The sequence below is a fragment of the Oncorhynchus nerka genome, linkage group LG24 (assembly GCF_034236695.1).
Source record: "Oncorhynchus nerka isolate Pitt River linkage group LG24, Oner_Uvic_2.0, whole genome shotgun sequence".
NCBI classification, from domain to species: Eukaryota; Metazoa; Chordata; class Actinopteri; order Salmoniformes; family Salmonidae; genus Oncorhynchus; species Oncorhynchus nerka.
Window position 1 is genome coordinate 49,433,039 of NC_088419.1, and position 14,927 is coordinate 49,447,965.

At 46.2% G+C, this 14,927-nt stretch overlaps 1 protein-coding gene across 1 annotated transcript in view; it reads right to left on the bottom strand.

The window, feature by feature from the left end:
• Positions 1-14,927, bottom strand: part of LOC115108071 (lysine-specific demethylase 4B-like) — an 82,163-nt gene that overhangs the window by 20,387 nt on the left and 46,849 nt on the right. Inside the window, exons 9-14 of the mRNA XM_029632004.2 lie at positions 10,375-10,571; positions 7,108-7,343; positions 6,496-6,728; positions 5,678-5,804; positions 4,529-4,689; positions 3,727-3,937 (exon numbers count right to left, since the gene is read on the bottom strand). Coding sequence (XP_029487864.2) covers positions 3,727-3,937; positions 4,529-4,689; positions 5,678-5,804; positions 6,496-6,728; positions 7,108-7,343; positions 10,375-10,571 — 1,165 coding nt within the window. The remainder of the gene's footprint in view (positions 1-3,726; positions 3,938-4,528; positions 4,690-5,677; positions 5,805-6,495; positions 6,729-7,107; positions 7,344-10,374; positions 10,572-14,927) is intronic.

Genomic DNA, 14,927 nt, shown 5'->3' on the forward strand with positions numbered 1-14,927 from the left:
CTGCTGCTACTCTCTGTTTTTCTTATATGCATAGTCACTTTAACTATACATTCATGTACATACTACCTAAATTGGCCCGACGGATAGCTAACCGGGCTATCTGCATTGTGTCCCACCACCCGCCAACCCCTCTTTTTTTACGCTTCTGCTACTCTCTGTTCATCATATATGCAGTCACTTTAATGATACCTACATGTACATACTACCTCTAATCCTGACTAACAGGTGTCTCTATATAGCCTTGCTCCTCTTTATTCAAATGTCTTTTTACTGTTTTATTCCCTTACTTACCTACACACACACACATTTTTCCCCCGCACCATTGGTTAGAGCCTGTAAGTCAGCATTTCACTGTAATACAACACCTGTTGTATTCGGCGCACGTGACAAATAAACGTGATTTGATTTGAGACCCGAAGCCGGCTCATTGTTGTGCTATAGGCCCGCCGATGGCTGCTTTAACCCAGTCAAAGCCCTGTCTTACTTGCCTCTTCTATAGGTGCTCGATGGACCTAGGATATAAAAGTGTGTGTGTGTGTGTGGTACATACTACCTCGACCAGCCAGACTACCTGGTGTCTGCTACCTTTATAGCCTCGCTACTGTATATAGCCTGTCTTTTCACTGTTGTTTTTATTTCTTTACTCGCCTATTGTTCACCTAACACCTTTTTTGCACTATTGGTTTGAGCCTGTAAGTAAGCATTTCACTGTAGGGTCGACTACACCTGTTGTGTTCGGCGCACGTGACAAATCCACTTTGATTTGATTTTGGTGTTGAAGGCCTGGGTGAGTTGGCCTCTACAGGATGTCCGTTCCTGACCTCAGCAGCTGGCGAGGGCCGAACGCAGCCCTGGCGTAGGGCCGGCCAGATCCGGCCAGACAGCTGCTGGGGAGGTGCGTGCGTGTGGTAAGAACGTACTGTAATTACTATCTCATTCTAACCAAAGCTGGGGAATAATCCAATTTGAAGTAATTAGATGGCAGTAAGCCAACAAAGACAGTTGCCCATGTTCAACATGTCAAATAAGAAGATTTGATTTTTCAGTGGGTGGAGAATCAGCACATGAATTGTAAATCAGACCTGCCAACCTGAAGAATTATTACGTGAACCCCCCCCCCCCCCCCACCCGGAACACACGACGGCGCACGTGCGACACCCACTGCTTAAATCCTAGGCAAATGCACTTTTTAAAATGATTTTTTTTTAACCTTATAACGATGTTGAAGACTGCCTCTGTAGAAATGGTGGGCCATAGACTAGTATGGGTACTTGGTAATTGGCTGCTCTTCAGTAGCTAACTAGAAATCATGTTTAAAATCACAGGAGGCTGCTGAGGGGAGGACGGCTCATAATAATGGCTGGAATGGGGAAGATGCAATAGTATCAACCACGTTAGATGTATTTGATACCATTCCACTATTCCGCTCCAGCTATTGTCAAGAGCCCGTCTTTCCAATTAAGGTGCCACCAACCTCCTGTGGTTCAAATGTACAAATCAGGGCTCTCCCTGGGATTTTCTGACAAGGTGGTGCTGATGTAGGCCTAAAATTGGGTAGGGGGGAGGTCCGGAGGGTGTCAGTCAACTTCCCCTCAGGAAAACCTGTAACTGCCATTTCCTGAAACCTAGAGTTTTAAAATTATATATAAATAAGAATTTGTTCTTAACTGACTTGCCTAGTTAAATAAAGGTTGAATAAAATGTCTATATAAATGTTTTATTTAACTAGGCAAGTCAGTTAAGAACAAATTCTTATTGACAATGACGGCCTACCCCGGCTAAAACCCTAACCCGGACGACGCTGTGCCAATTGTGCGCCGGTTGCGATAGAGCCTCGACTCGAACCAGGGTCTGTAGTGACACCTCTAGCACTGAGATGCAGTGCCTTAGACCGCTGCTCCCCTTTGTTTATATTAAACAATGTAGCCAACACAGAAGGCTTGTGCTTGACCCTGAATGAAATTGAGGCGGTTCTCAATGACACTAAAACAGGTCTCGGATTAACTTTAGGTCTAATGATAATTGTAATTAATAGGTGTCTTGATGTGGATAGGCTAGCGAAAATGTAACCTGGCTTCTTAATAACTTTGTTTGGGGAGAAAATGTTGGGAATAATTCAACGTAGTAGTCTAGCTTCCTGTAGGCCATTTGGAATATGAACCAACTGAACTCGGCCTATATGAGCTCATTGCAGATCTCCATTCATCAAGTTAGGTCTGACTACCAGACCACCATTCATTTAACATGCCTTGCTGTCGTTGGTCAACGGACTTATCACATCATGCATCATGGCATGCATTCTGCAGCTATACGCCATCCCATCTGGTTTGCGCTTAGTGAGACAATCATTTTGTTTTTCAACAGGACAATGACCCAACACACCTCCAGGCGGTGTAATGGCTATTTGCCCAAGAACGAAAGTGATGGAATGCTTCATCAGATGACCTGGCCTCAGGGTGAAGGAAACAAGTGCTCAGCATATGTGGAAACTCCTTCAAGACTGTTGAAAAAGCATTCCAGTTGTAGCTGGTTGAGAGAATGCCAAGAGTGCGCAAAGCTGTCATCAAGGCAAAGGGTGGCTACTTTGAGAGCTGCCATCTGGCTCAAGGAAGAAAAATAGTACCAGAGATGGAAGAAAAAGCGAGACATACCAGTCACAGTTTTTTTTCTGGTTCTTTCTGGTTCAATTGCACTAAGTAGACCAGACCCAGCTGCTATCGCATTGGTGTCTATGGGAAAGCCACGCCTTTAAGTGGCCATGAACTAAAAAAAGTCAAATTCTAAGGCCTGACTCAACTATCTTAATTTATTCACCATCTTTGATAGTACTACGACTACGGGGGGCAGGCCGGAGAGGAGAGCTTGAGATTTTTCTCCTCTCCCAAGTCCTCTAATCAGAGTAGGGTCACCTGGCTAACATTGCGTGTGCGCAGGCTAACCGCTCCCTGCCACCTTACCATACAGAGGCAAGCTTAATTGGCTACGCAGCTTAGACTGGCCGAGTAAAAAAATGACACCAAACTATTTTATTTACCTCTTTTTCTGCAGGGGGACAGTTTTAGGGGGGGCACACTGGCACAGCAATCCCAGTCAGTTCAGGCTGAATTGCAGTAAATTAACTAGAACAATTTGATTGGCATTTTGATCCTCGCGGAGAGAAAAAAATCCTTGCTTCGGGCCCGAGGGGGAGCAAATATGTAATGGGAATTTAAATTAATACGGCGTGCAATACTACGGACCATTAGTTGGCTGAATAAATACAAGACTTGGGAGAACAGACACAGTAATTACAGTCTAAAGTAAACATGGCGGGGGAGTTGAATGACTGGTATTGACTGGCTGGTTGCCTGGTACGGACTGTATACGGTCCGTACCAGGTTGGTAATGGTATTAAATGACTGGTTTTGACTGGTTGGTACGGACTGACTGGCATGGACTTACCAGAATATACACCAGCTTTGTTGGCGTGGGCTTGGTGAGAGTTTGGCCGATTGGTACTGAAGTTTTAAATGCATTAAGAGTTTTGTCTGGCTGATAATCGACTTACGTAAACTTGGTGTTTTATCTGGTTGGTATTGAACGTTAGAGAAAAAAAAACGTGATTTTGACTGCCACATTTTGACTGGATCGATAGAAACACTGTGTGCGTTTGTCTGCGCCTCTGTCTGGCACCTGTCCTCCTGTCTGTCTGTCTGCCCGCCACGGTCAATCCGTCTGTCTACTCACTGGAGTGGACCTGCAGGCTGCAGGAGGAGCAGGAGAGCAGCGGGCTGGTGCCGTCGTCACCCGTGTGAGAGTTGGAGGGCGGCGGCTCGGTATTGCCTGCCCCGGCGCTGAAGCACATCTCGGGGACCAGCGGATGGGTACGGCTGCCACAGCGGGATACGCTGTGGTGGTTGGGGGCACCGGGACTGTCGGTCGGGTAGGAGGAGTCCTTCTGGAGTTGAATGAAACAGGGAAGGACGTTATAGAATATTGTTGGGTTTACCGGGTGGAGTTCAGACCTTGAAAGAGATGGAGACCCCGTACACTGTTGAAAAAGAGGAATAAATCCAAAATGGAACCTTAAATGCAAAAATATTATAATATACATAATATATTTATTTGAACATCATGGTGCCCAAAGGTTCATTGTGCAAATGATTATTATTTCTTAAAGGTTTCCACATGAAGGCACCATCATTTTCGCTCTGTTTGCAACCCTGAAGAAGGCACTCCGTGCCAAAAGATTGATTAGGTGTACCCATTAAATTCCTGGGAGCATATTTAGTGTGCAACCTCCTTTCCTTGTACACAGTTAACCTACGTTAGTATGCAACCCTACATATCTTTTTGGGGCGTGCGTCAACAAATGTTTCTTTCCTAAACTTTCAATCAAAACGACAGAGCAAACGGTTAACTTTCTTTGACATAGCCCGTAGTTGTCAAAGACAACTGTTGCCTGATTGCGATGTTGACAGTGTTTGTGCCGTTGCGATCCATGACAGCATATACATTGTTCTATTTTAGTCTATGTTGTGTGCCCTACCTGTGTGTACGGACAGAACAGAGTGCATACGGCACAGTAGGGTTCCAGGGTGGCCACGGCCGCGTTGAAACCCTTCTCGGCCAGGAAGTTGGGCGTGCGGTTCTGCCACAAGTGGCCTGCCTTCTTCACGTCGCCATCCAGTGGCCAGGGGGAGAAAAGTTCTGCTTAGGGAGAAAGGAGAAAAAAGACAAGTCAGATCAGTGGGTCTGGATGAACACAGAACAAGCACGCATGTATGCTCTGTCCAGCCTGCAATGCATGTAACACAAGGCCCAAAACAATCCGCAATACTGTGTTTAGAACTGACCAGAGAGGAGAATACAAACCCTTCGCCTGCGCCTCTCCCTCTGCCTCTCTCTCCCTCTGCCTCTCTCTCCCTCTGCCTCTCTCTCCCTCTGCCTCTCTCTCCCTCTGCCTCTCTCTCCCTCTGCCTCTCTCTCCCTCTGCCTCTCTCTCCCCGTCTATCGCCAGGCAGCTCAAAGTGACTTTGAAAGCAGTTAATTCAGAGTCATGATCCCGGGATCAATATGTGTCAGTCATGAAAGAAAAGAATAGGGGAGAGAGGTCGTGGGGGAAGAAGGGAAAGACAGGAGTCTTAGACTTTAGCTACGCTACACTACACTATGTCACGCTGTGTCGTCATCAGCGTTGTGTCAATGTGACGTTCTGTCTCCTCCAGAAACCGACCAAAAATCAACTTTATTCCTCATTATTTCAATTCACGAGATAGGCTGAAACGCTCGTGTCAGCCATCAATAATTGAACCTCTGCGATTCCTGAGCTTGGACGTGACGCAACACAGACAATACAGCAACTATGATTGATTTCAAAGGAAGCATTCCCTCAATTGCTGATGGCAAAGCCGGACGCCTGCTGGCTGTAGTGTAGCAGGGCCGAAACAGTACAGAATACATTATCCCGAAACTTTGTTTTGTTTTTCTTCTACCGTTTACATGTTTTTAGCATCATGATAATAGACCTGGTCCCAGATCCTATCGTGCCGTCTTGTCAAATAATAACAACCCTAGCAGTTGGCTGTATACAGCACATACAGACCTGGGAACAGGCTATCATGACAAAGCCACAGTATTATACTGATATTGTACTGAGTATAAAGACTGTGCTACAGCGTGGTCACGCAGAACCCACCTTCGTCACTAGATGTCTCCTGCTTGACGATGGAGAGTGGGGATCGCATGGGGGGTTTGCTGAGGGGGTGCCGGCGACTCTTTTTCACCTCCATCCTCATCTTCAGCTGCTTGGAGTAAGACGATGACTGAGGGGGGGTGGTCATACAACAAAGGTCACCAACAGGTTATTGGGTAAGGTCCTGGATTGGAATAAACTTCACTTGAATCAACACCCTGATATCCACACTGAGCCTGTTAGATTTTTCTCATCCGATTTACCTCGAACCACAATGAATCTATTGCGTTAACCTGACAAATCTGAACCTAATGGGGTTGAGTGTCAGCTAGTTTTAAGTCATGCCTTTTCATAAGCTACTGGTTTATCCCAGTGGCTACACTGTGCAGATAGATATGCATTGGATTAAATCAAACACAATACTCTATCAAGCCTAATGGAAAGGTGGGACCATTCTAATACAACAGATTTCTATCTGCAATGTTCAAAAACGTTTCACGCTAATTGGACACCAGGTGTGCAGATGCTCAGACCGATTGGTCAATTAACGTGAGAGACGACTGGCCGAATTAGAAGTTGCTCTGCATAAAAGTCTACTACATGATTAAAATATACACGAAAAACCATCAAAGGAAGCCTCAAAAACACAGCATGACAATCTGTGCGATTCAAATGCCAGTGTTATGGTTGTTCCGTGATCCAGGGGTGAAGTTTCCCCATAGGTACAGATCTAGAATCAGCCTTCCATCTACCAATCCCAACCTTAACCATTAGTGGGGTATAGGGGCAACTTCACCCTATGGCATTCCACCAGTGCTTACCTGCTGCATACCGTTCACATCAAGCTTGCCCTCTGCTGGTAGGTCTGTGTCATTGCTGCCTTTGGGCTGCTTTGGGATCTGCGGGATTTTAAACGTGGCAAACTTCTCAAAAGCTGCTTGGAAAGAGTTCATGGGGTCGGACGGCAGGGCGGGTTGTTTCTTCTTCTTCTTCTTCTTCTTCTTCTCGCCATTCGCCGTCAAGTGCCGCGGGTCTACCTGGGGGTCTGGTAGGCCTACCCGGCAAAATAATTAAAAGAGAGGGATTACTGCCAGGGGAAACGTGGAACCTCAATCCAACATGCCATTGCTTCTTCCAATTCAAAAGGTGAAAAAGGTTATCTAATCTCTGTACCACGTATTGGTTCTGACAGGCATTTATTCGGATACTTATTTGATTGGGCACCGTGTGATTTGGAACTGCAATGTCAGTTAATCTCCCCGAATTAACCAAATTGAAATGGAAACTGACACTAACGCTGTAGCCAACTTGTGCCTTGTGATACCTCCACCACCCTCCTCACCCTCACCTCCTGGCTCCGGGGGGTGAACTTCCCCATATCAAGGATCAGCTTCCCCCTCCCCCAATCAAACTACTTCGCCCTACACCCTCACCTCTTGCGGCCTGGGCGGCAAGGGCTTCCTGCCTCTCCCGGTCCTCTCTATCCATGGCCTCCAGGGTCTCCAGGGCCTCGCGGGCCATCCTCTCCTCCCTGTCCTGCCGCCGCTGGGCCTCGCGCTCCTCCACCTGCCGCTGGTAGGCCACGGCGTCCAGCTCGATGCCCTCTTCCGCCAGCACCTTGACCTCCTCCAGCTTCAGCCGGCGCAGCTGCTCCTTCTTCTGCAAAGCTCTGGGGACGGAGGGATGGGGGAGATTGGGACATGAGTGACTGAGGCTTGTTCATTAGAAAGAAAGAAAGATAAAGAGAAAGAAAGAGAGAGAGAGAAAGAGCGAGAGAGAAAGAGCGAGAGAGAAAGAGCGAGAAAGAGAGAGAGAAAGAAAGAAAGAAAGAAAGAAAGAAAGAGAGAGAAAAAGAAAGAAAGAAAGAAAAGAAAGAAAGAAAGAAAGAAAGAAAGAAAGAAAGAAAGAAAGAAAGAAAGAGAGAAAGAGAGAGAGAAAAAGAGAGAGAGAAAGAAAGAGAGAAAAAGAGAGAGAAAGAAAGAGAGAAAAAGAGAGAGAAAGAGAGAGAATGAGAGGAAGAGAGAGAAATAGAGAGAGAAAGAGAGAATGAGAGGAAGAGAGAAAAGAGCGAGAGAGAAAGAGCGAGAGAGAGAGAAAAGAGAGAGAGAGAGAAAGAAAGAAAGAAAGAAAGAAAGAAAGAAAGAAAGAAAGAAAGAAAGAAAGAAAGAAAGAAAGAAAGAAGAGAGAGAAAGAAAGAGAGAAAGAGAGAAGAAAAAGAGAGAGAAAAAGAGAGAGAAAGAAAGAGAGAAAAAGAGAGAGAAAGAAAGAAGAGAAAAAAGAGAGAGAGAAGAGAAAAAAGAGAGAGAAAGAAAGAGAGAGAGAGAAAGAGAAATAGAAAGAGAGAGAGAAAGAGAGAAAATGAGAGGAAGAGAAAGAGAGAGAAATAAAGAGAGAAAGAGAGAATGAGAGGAAGCGAAAGAGAGAGAAAGAGAGAGAGAGAAAGAGAGGAAGAGAAAGAGAGAAAGAGAGAGAGAAAGAGAGATGCAGGACTACAGAGTGAGACACCAGAGTCTAAAGGTTGCTTTCTTGCTGCACACATTTCCACGTCTGACTGACAAAGCCTGGCCTCACAATGTAGTGTGTGAGAAAGTGATTGACAGTGACGGTTTCCCCCGGCGATGTAATGCCACAGTGTGATTGGCACTATGCGACCTGACCGTTGTCCTGGCACCTGAGTGAGACCGCAACTAGGGCTGTGGGAGCCATGACATTTTGTCAGGCTGTTATTGCCATACAAAAGAGTGCCGGTCTCACGGTAATTTACCGTTAATTAACATAAAACACATTTAGCATCTCCAGGCCTCCACAAATACAAGCAGCCAGGGCACGCGTTTGGAACATGTGCATTTCAACAACAAAAAAGTTGAATGAATCCATTTCATTTACACCGTCACGATAATTCCATTATTTATTTTCGGCAGGTTTAAAGAAACCTTATATGATGAAAATGTATTTCAGAAGAACAGAATAGGAGTTGGCCTACTGTACGTTATATGGCTATGCGCCATGCCGTAGGCTGTAGGCTTGTTCATTTAGCAGACAAGATAGCCTAATATAAAATAATGGCATATCAGCATATCAGATTTTATAGTAAGAAGATTATAATTGAATAAAATAGAAAGGATATTTTTCCCCATTCCAGAGCTAGAGTGCGCATATGAAGTGGCTACGTTGAGCGTACAAGTGATCATTTGAAACAGGTCCTATACGCTCGACTTAAGAGTTATTTGGCAACTTTTGTTGTGAATGACACAAACCTTAGAAGGCCTTCGATTTTTTTTTAAAGATATACGATGATGATTCGTGAAAAGTCGTTAAAAAAAGAAGAAGCTTGCGCTCTGCTCCTTGCCTTAGGACGCACATGCTGTTCGCTCCAGCCCTCATCATGTGATCATTATATCACCCGTCAGACTATTCTCAATTTAATCCCGTCTTTACTAATATGTAGAATTTGTTTCGAATGGGCAGGAACAGGGGCAAGAGGAAAAATACACATCATCCGATAGGAACGGAAGCCACTTTCCCACTGGTTCCACCCACGTCGGGAAGGCACTCCTGTTATTTTGCCCAAACTCTGTATGCCATTGGCTCTGCAACCCTGAACCTGCAGCTAACCCGGTGCTTAATTTGAGAAACCAAGTGAAATCTGGTCGGGAACATCGATAGCAAATTGTGTTTTCACAACGAAACATCTGTTGACAGCCCCTTCTCTCTGTGCTCTGGTGAAAGGAATGAAGGAGAGAGAGGAGGAGATTGAAACGCCCGGTGGCGAGGCAATATATATATTTTTAAATGCCCTATTACTAGGCTATTCAAAATCAAATACAAACTCACTATAAACGTAAGGCTAACTCTGAATTTGTTTAATTTAGGCTGGACCAAGTATGTACCGAAGATATCTTAAAATCAGTTTTTGAATGGTTTTCTGCCTTCTGTAATATGCCGGTAGGCTATGTATTGTATAAAAGCACAATCATCATTTTAATTCATGGTTGTTGTTTGTTTATTTGGGGGGGGGCATGGGCTCATATACAGGCCTATGCTATGCATCAGTACTAATGTGCACATGGGTGTCCTGGATGAATCATCGCCTTAGAAAGCGCTGTCCATGTCGTTGTGTTCGGTTCTTCGACAACGTCCACGTTTCTCCCCACTCAGTCTCAACCTGTCGCTGAACTTCTTTCTTCAAATTGATCCATCACAGTGAGGCGCGTTTTAAAAGCATGATACTGTTTTGATGATAAGTGTTTGATGTGATTTTTAGATTGCATTTGCATTGATGTCAGAGTGGTTAGTGGGGAAAAAGAGCCCTGAGTGCCAGGCCATTAGTGACCTGATGGTCGTTTAGCGAGTTGGGTACAACCAACACATGTCCAGAGTGCATAAGAGGAGATTACCGTGACTCAACGGTCACCTGGAATTTGACTGCGGTCGTGACTCATGACTGCCAGTGCAGCGGTAATGGGGTCACCGCAAAAACACTATTCATATACTGTAGCTCAGAGTGCCCTGTTACTAGGGTCAGTTTTTCCCTAACCCTCGTCATTCCATCTCTTAGTATGAATGTACAGTATGTGGTATGCAATTATGCTCTTGTACGGCCAATGATGCCCTTCGTATTGACCCTGGGGGGGTTATGAAATTCAATTGTATAGTAATTCTTCTGTAATTGTGCTGTCGGTCCGTCTGTCTCCCCTCACCTCTGGAGCAGCTTCTCCCGGTAGGTGACCCGGTTGGCCCTCCAGTGCTCCAGCTCGGGGCTGTTGAGGGTGGTGGGTCGCTGGTGGTCCAGCACGGTGCCGTCCTTGCCCTGTTTCCACTGCTCATAGCGCTCGGGCTGCAGGCAGCGTACGAACACGTCCATGGAGATCTTCACCATGTCCTTACGACACGTACACTGTGGGGGGGGGGAATTGGAATGAGAAAAACTTTATTATCCACACAATGTGGAAACACTACGGAATAGAGGGGGGGGGGGGCGGGTAGATACAGCAATGAGAAAGGAGGGGAGGTTCACACAAAGTAGACAAAATCCAATATCTAGCCTATATCAATATCTATAAAAAAAAGTGTTTATGATTTCCTTTGTTGCAGCAGAAAGAACCTTACACACAGACATTTCGGTCAAAATCCTTCTTTAGTGTGTGTCACTGAGAATATACTAAATCCAGACCAAATTGGTTCTGTGGGGGTGACACTTTGACCTTGAATTATATGTCCGCTAGAGATTTCAATTACCCGAAGTCGAAAAGAGAGTATACGGTACATCAAAGAATGCCGCAAAGTCGACATTGACTACTGCTAGGCGGTAAAAAAAACACAACTCTCAATAGGTTCCTATTCAGGATCCTAACAGTCACTGGCCAATGGGGTTGAACAGATTCCAGCATTACAGATTTACAGGTTGAAATAAACTAGGATCATAGGCTCAAATCCTCAAGGATTTATATCCAGTTAAACTGAAAATGGGAGCTTTCACAAGGGACAGGAAACATGAATAAAATAGACTTTTCAAACAAGAGGAAATCTGAACTCGTGGCATCAAGTCTAACTGAACAGGACTATACAGCCAGTAAATTTAAATTCATAGCATTCATTTGAGTTCCCTCCATAAAATAAAAAGAAAGAGTTCAAACGCACGATATAAAGATATCTCAAAATGACACTAAATGGGTGACAATGGCATATTTTTACTTGCAATGGAAGGAAATAGGTGTTTTAGAGAGAGAGAGAGAGAGAGAGAGAGAGAGAGAGAGAGATGGTGAGGGCGAATGGATGGATGGAGAGAGAGAGAAGAGAGGAGGAGAGAGAGATGGTGAGAGAGAGAGAGAGAGAGAGAGAGAAATTGTGTGAGGGGGAATGGATGGATGGATATATGGATGGATGGAGAGAGAGAGAGAAGGAGAGAGATGGTGAAAGAGGGGAAATGGAAAGAGAGCAAGAGATGAAAATAAAACTAATTTTCTTTTTGGGCCCCGGTAGGTGTATTATATTTCTGCTTTATTTCCTGAGCTGCGCTGAGAGGCCTTATGTTCAATTACTGGGAACATTCTTCAGGCCTGCCGCGCCTCAGACAGAGACAGGCAGAACAAGTGGAAGGAAGGAAGGGGAAGAGAGAGGGAAGGGGAAGAGAGAGAGAGCGCGAGCGAGGGAGAGGTACTGGATGGAGAGGAGGGAGGTGGTTGTGGTGGTGGGGGGTTAGTAATAACCACAACAACAAGAGCTACCCCCCCCCGCCACACTGCAAACCAATATCCACACACTACATCTCATCTAGGCAGCACTTGAGGGATGGAAGAAGGGGGGGGCGACGGATGAAGGAAAAAGGCGGCTGGTTACCATGGTCAGATTGGGGACTTTCATAAAAATGTCACCTGGAACAGAGGAATAGGTGCGATAAACCACAACACAAATGAAAAGGAGATAAATGTGTCTCTTTGCACTGACGGCTGTGTTGGGAATGGGGGAACATATTAAGAAGCGCACCAGAGGAAGTAGGAACCAAAAAGATCACATTTCTATCGTATAAAACTATTAAGGGAAATGTATAAATGTACCATTTCCGAGAGGGGTGGGTTAGAGGGGGGAGTACATGCTATGCTTAGATGACTTCATTATCGGATGAAAATGCATTTGGAAATGTACAAAATGTCTCCAAAACAACGAGTGACCCCAAGGCCTTCTAACCAATGAGCCCTATAGCCTACTTCACTTTATATCTTAATGAAGTTTAATGATCGTAGGAGAAGTCCTGAGGCAATGTCGCCCCCTATTAGAATAATATCCAACGTTAGGGGAGCGCTTAAAATTCCGCCACTCAACCTCTCTGGTTCCATCTGTCATCCTTCACTAAATAGGTCTGGACGTTTACGGTCTCCGGTCCCATTGGCAGCAGTGACTGACAGAGCTCCTGTTTAAAAATCCCAATATGTGTGATTCCCCTTCCAGCATTTGGGAACAGCCTGCTCCCCCTGTGTGTGCCACATCTGTTTCTATGGGTACAAGCACTATTCGTGACACAAACTGTTCACGCCCATCTTGCTGGTGGAGAGAAGTTCTACACAATGTCTTGGGGTGCAAGTAACATTTTGCAGTTATAAAGCACATTTTCTTGCAATTCTAAACATTTTGTCATGTCTAATGTGTATTCGTGTGATATTTGAGTGACACAAAAATTAAAACAATATCTACGTTTTTTGGGGGGGGGGCTGACATGGGCTAGTTCATCTGGACATTGCTGACAAGCTATAAATAGGTCTAAGGACTGCAGTGACTGACATGACAGGACCGATGATTCACTAGCCAATTTCAAAAATTGCACCTTTTGCATTCTACTATTACAACTTTCAAGAGTAAGTTGGAAGCCGGGACTGTGTTCCTTTAAAAAAGACCCCCGGCGGGCCTCCCGAGTGGCGCAGCGGTCTAAGGCACTGCGTCGCAGTGCTAGAGGCATCACCACAGACCTGGGGTCGATCCCAGGCCGTGATCGGGAGTTCCATAGGGCGGCGCACAATTGGCCCTGCATCGCCCGTGTTAGGGGAGGGTTTGGCAGGGGAGGGTTTACTTGGCTAATCGCGCTCCAACGACTCCTTGTGGCGGGCCGGGCGCCTGCCGGCTAACCTCCGTCGTAGGTTGAACGGTGTTTCCTCCGACAGTGTTTTCTCCGTGCTAAGAAGCGCCTTCGCCTCCTGAGCTGTTGGGGAGATGCAGCGATGAGACAAGATCGAAATTGATGAGAAAATGGGGTAATTATAGACCCTGGTGCCCCCCCTTACGCCCCTTCGATGCAAGCCCCACAGTTTGGGAACCACTTTGCTAAATGGCACGTATTAATATTTTACTAGACACGAAACAAGCTGCGTTTTGTAACAGCGAACATGCTCTCTTATACCGCGCATGAAAGTGTTATGGCGAGACAAACAACAGTCACATCTTAGTGAACTTTGACCAGAGTCATGGAAGTCCATCTAATGCGGAAATGTACAAGGAAATGTACAAGGCTTTAGCCAAGGAAACCCTACACAATCTCAATTCAACGGCTCAGACACAAGAGGTATGTGGAGGTATGTGGCAGGGTCTACAGTCAATCACGGATTACAAAAAGAAAACCAGCCCCGTCACGGACCAGGATGTCTTGCTCCCAGGCAGACTAAATAACTTTTTTGCCCGCTTTGAGGACAATACAGTGCCACTGACACGGCCCGCAACCAAAACATGCAGACTCTCCTTCACTGCAGCCGACGTGAGGAAAACATTTAAACGTGTCAATCCTCGCAAGGCTGGCATCCCCAGCCGTGCCCTCCGAGCATGTGCAGACCAGCTGGCTGGTGTGTTTACGGACATATTCAATCAATCCCTATCCCAGTCTGTTGTTCCCACATGCTTCAAGAGGGCCACCATTGTTCCTGTTCCCAAGAAAGCTAAGGTAACTGAGCTAAACGACTACCGCCCCGTAGCACTCACTTCCGTCATCATGAAGTGCTTTGAGAGACTAGTCAAGGACCATATCACCTCCACCCTACCTGACACCCTAGACCCACTCCAATTTGCTTACCGCCCAAATAGGTCCACAGACGATGCAATCTCAACCACACTGCACACTGTCCTAACCCATCTGGACAAGAGGAATACCTATGTGAGAATGCTGTTCATCGACTACAGCTCGGCATTTAACACCATAGTGCCCTCCAAACTCGTCATCAAGCTCGAGACCCTGGGTCTCGACCCCGCCCTGTGCAACTGGGTACTGGACTTCCTGACGGGCCGCCCCCAGGTGGTGAGGGTAGGCAACAACAGCTCCACCCCGCTGATCCTCAACACTGGGGCCCCACAAGGGTGCTTTCTGAGCCCTCTCCTGTACTCCCTGTTCACCCACGACTGCGTGGCCACGCACGCCTCCAACTCAATCATCAAGTTTGCGGACGACACAACAGTGGTAGGCTTGATTACCAACAACGACGAGACGGCCTACAGGGAGGAGGTGAGGGCCCTCGGAGTGTGGTGTCAGGAAAATAACCTCACACTCAACGTCAACAAAACTAAGGAGATGATTGTGGACTTCAGGAAACAGCAGAGAGAACACCCCCCCTATCCACATCGATGGAACAGTAGTGGAGAGGGTAGTAAGTTTCAAGTTCCTCGGCGTACACATCACAGACAAACTGAATTGGTCCACCCACACAGACAGCATCGTGAAGAAGGCGCAGCAGCGCCTCTTCAACCTCAGGAGGCTGAAGAAATTCGGGCTCGTCAC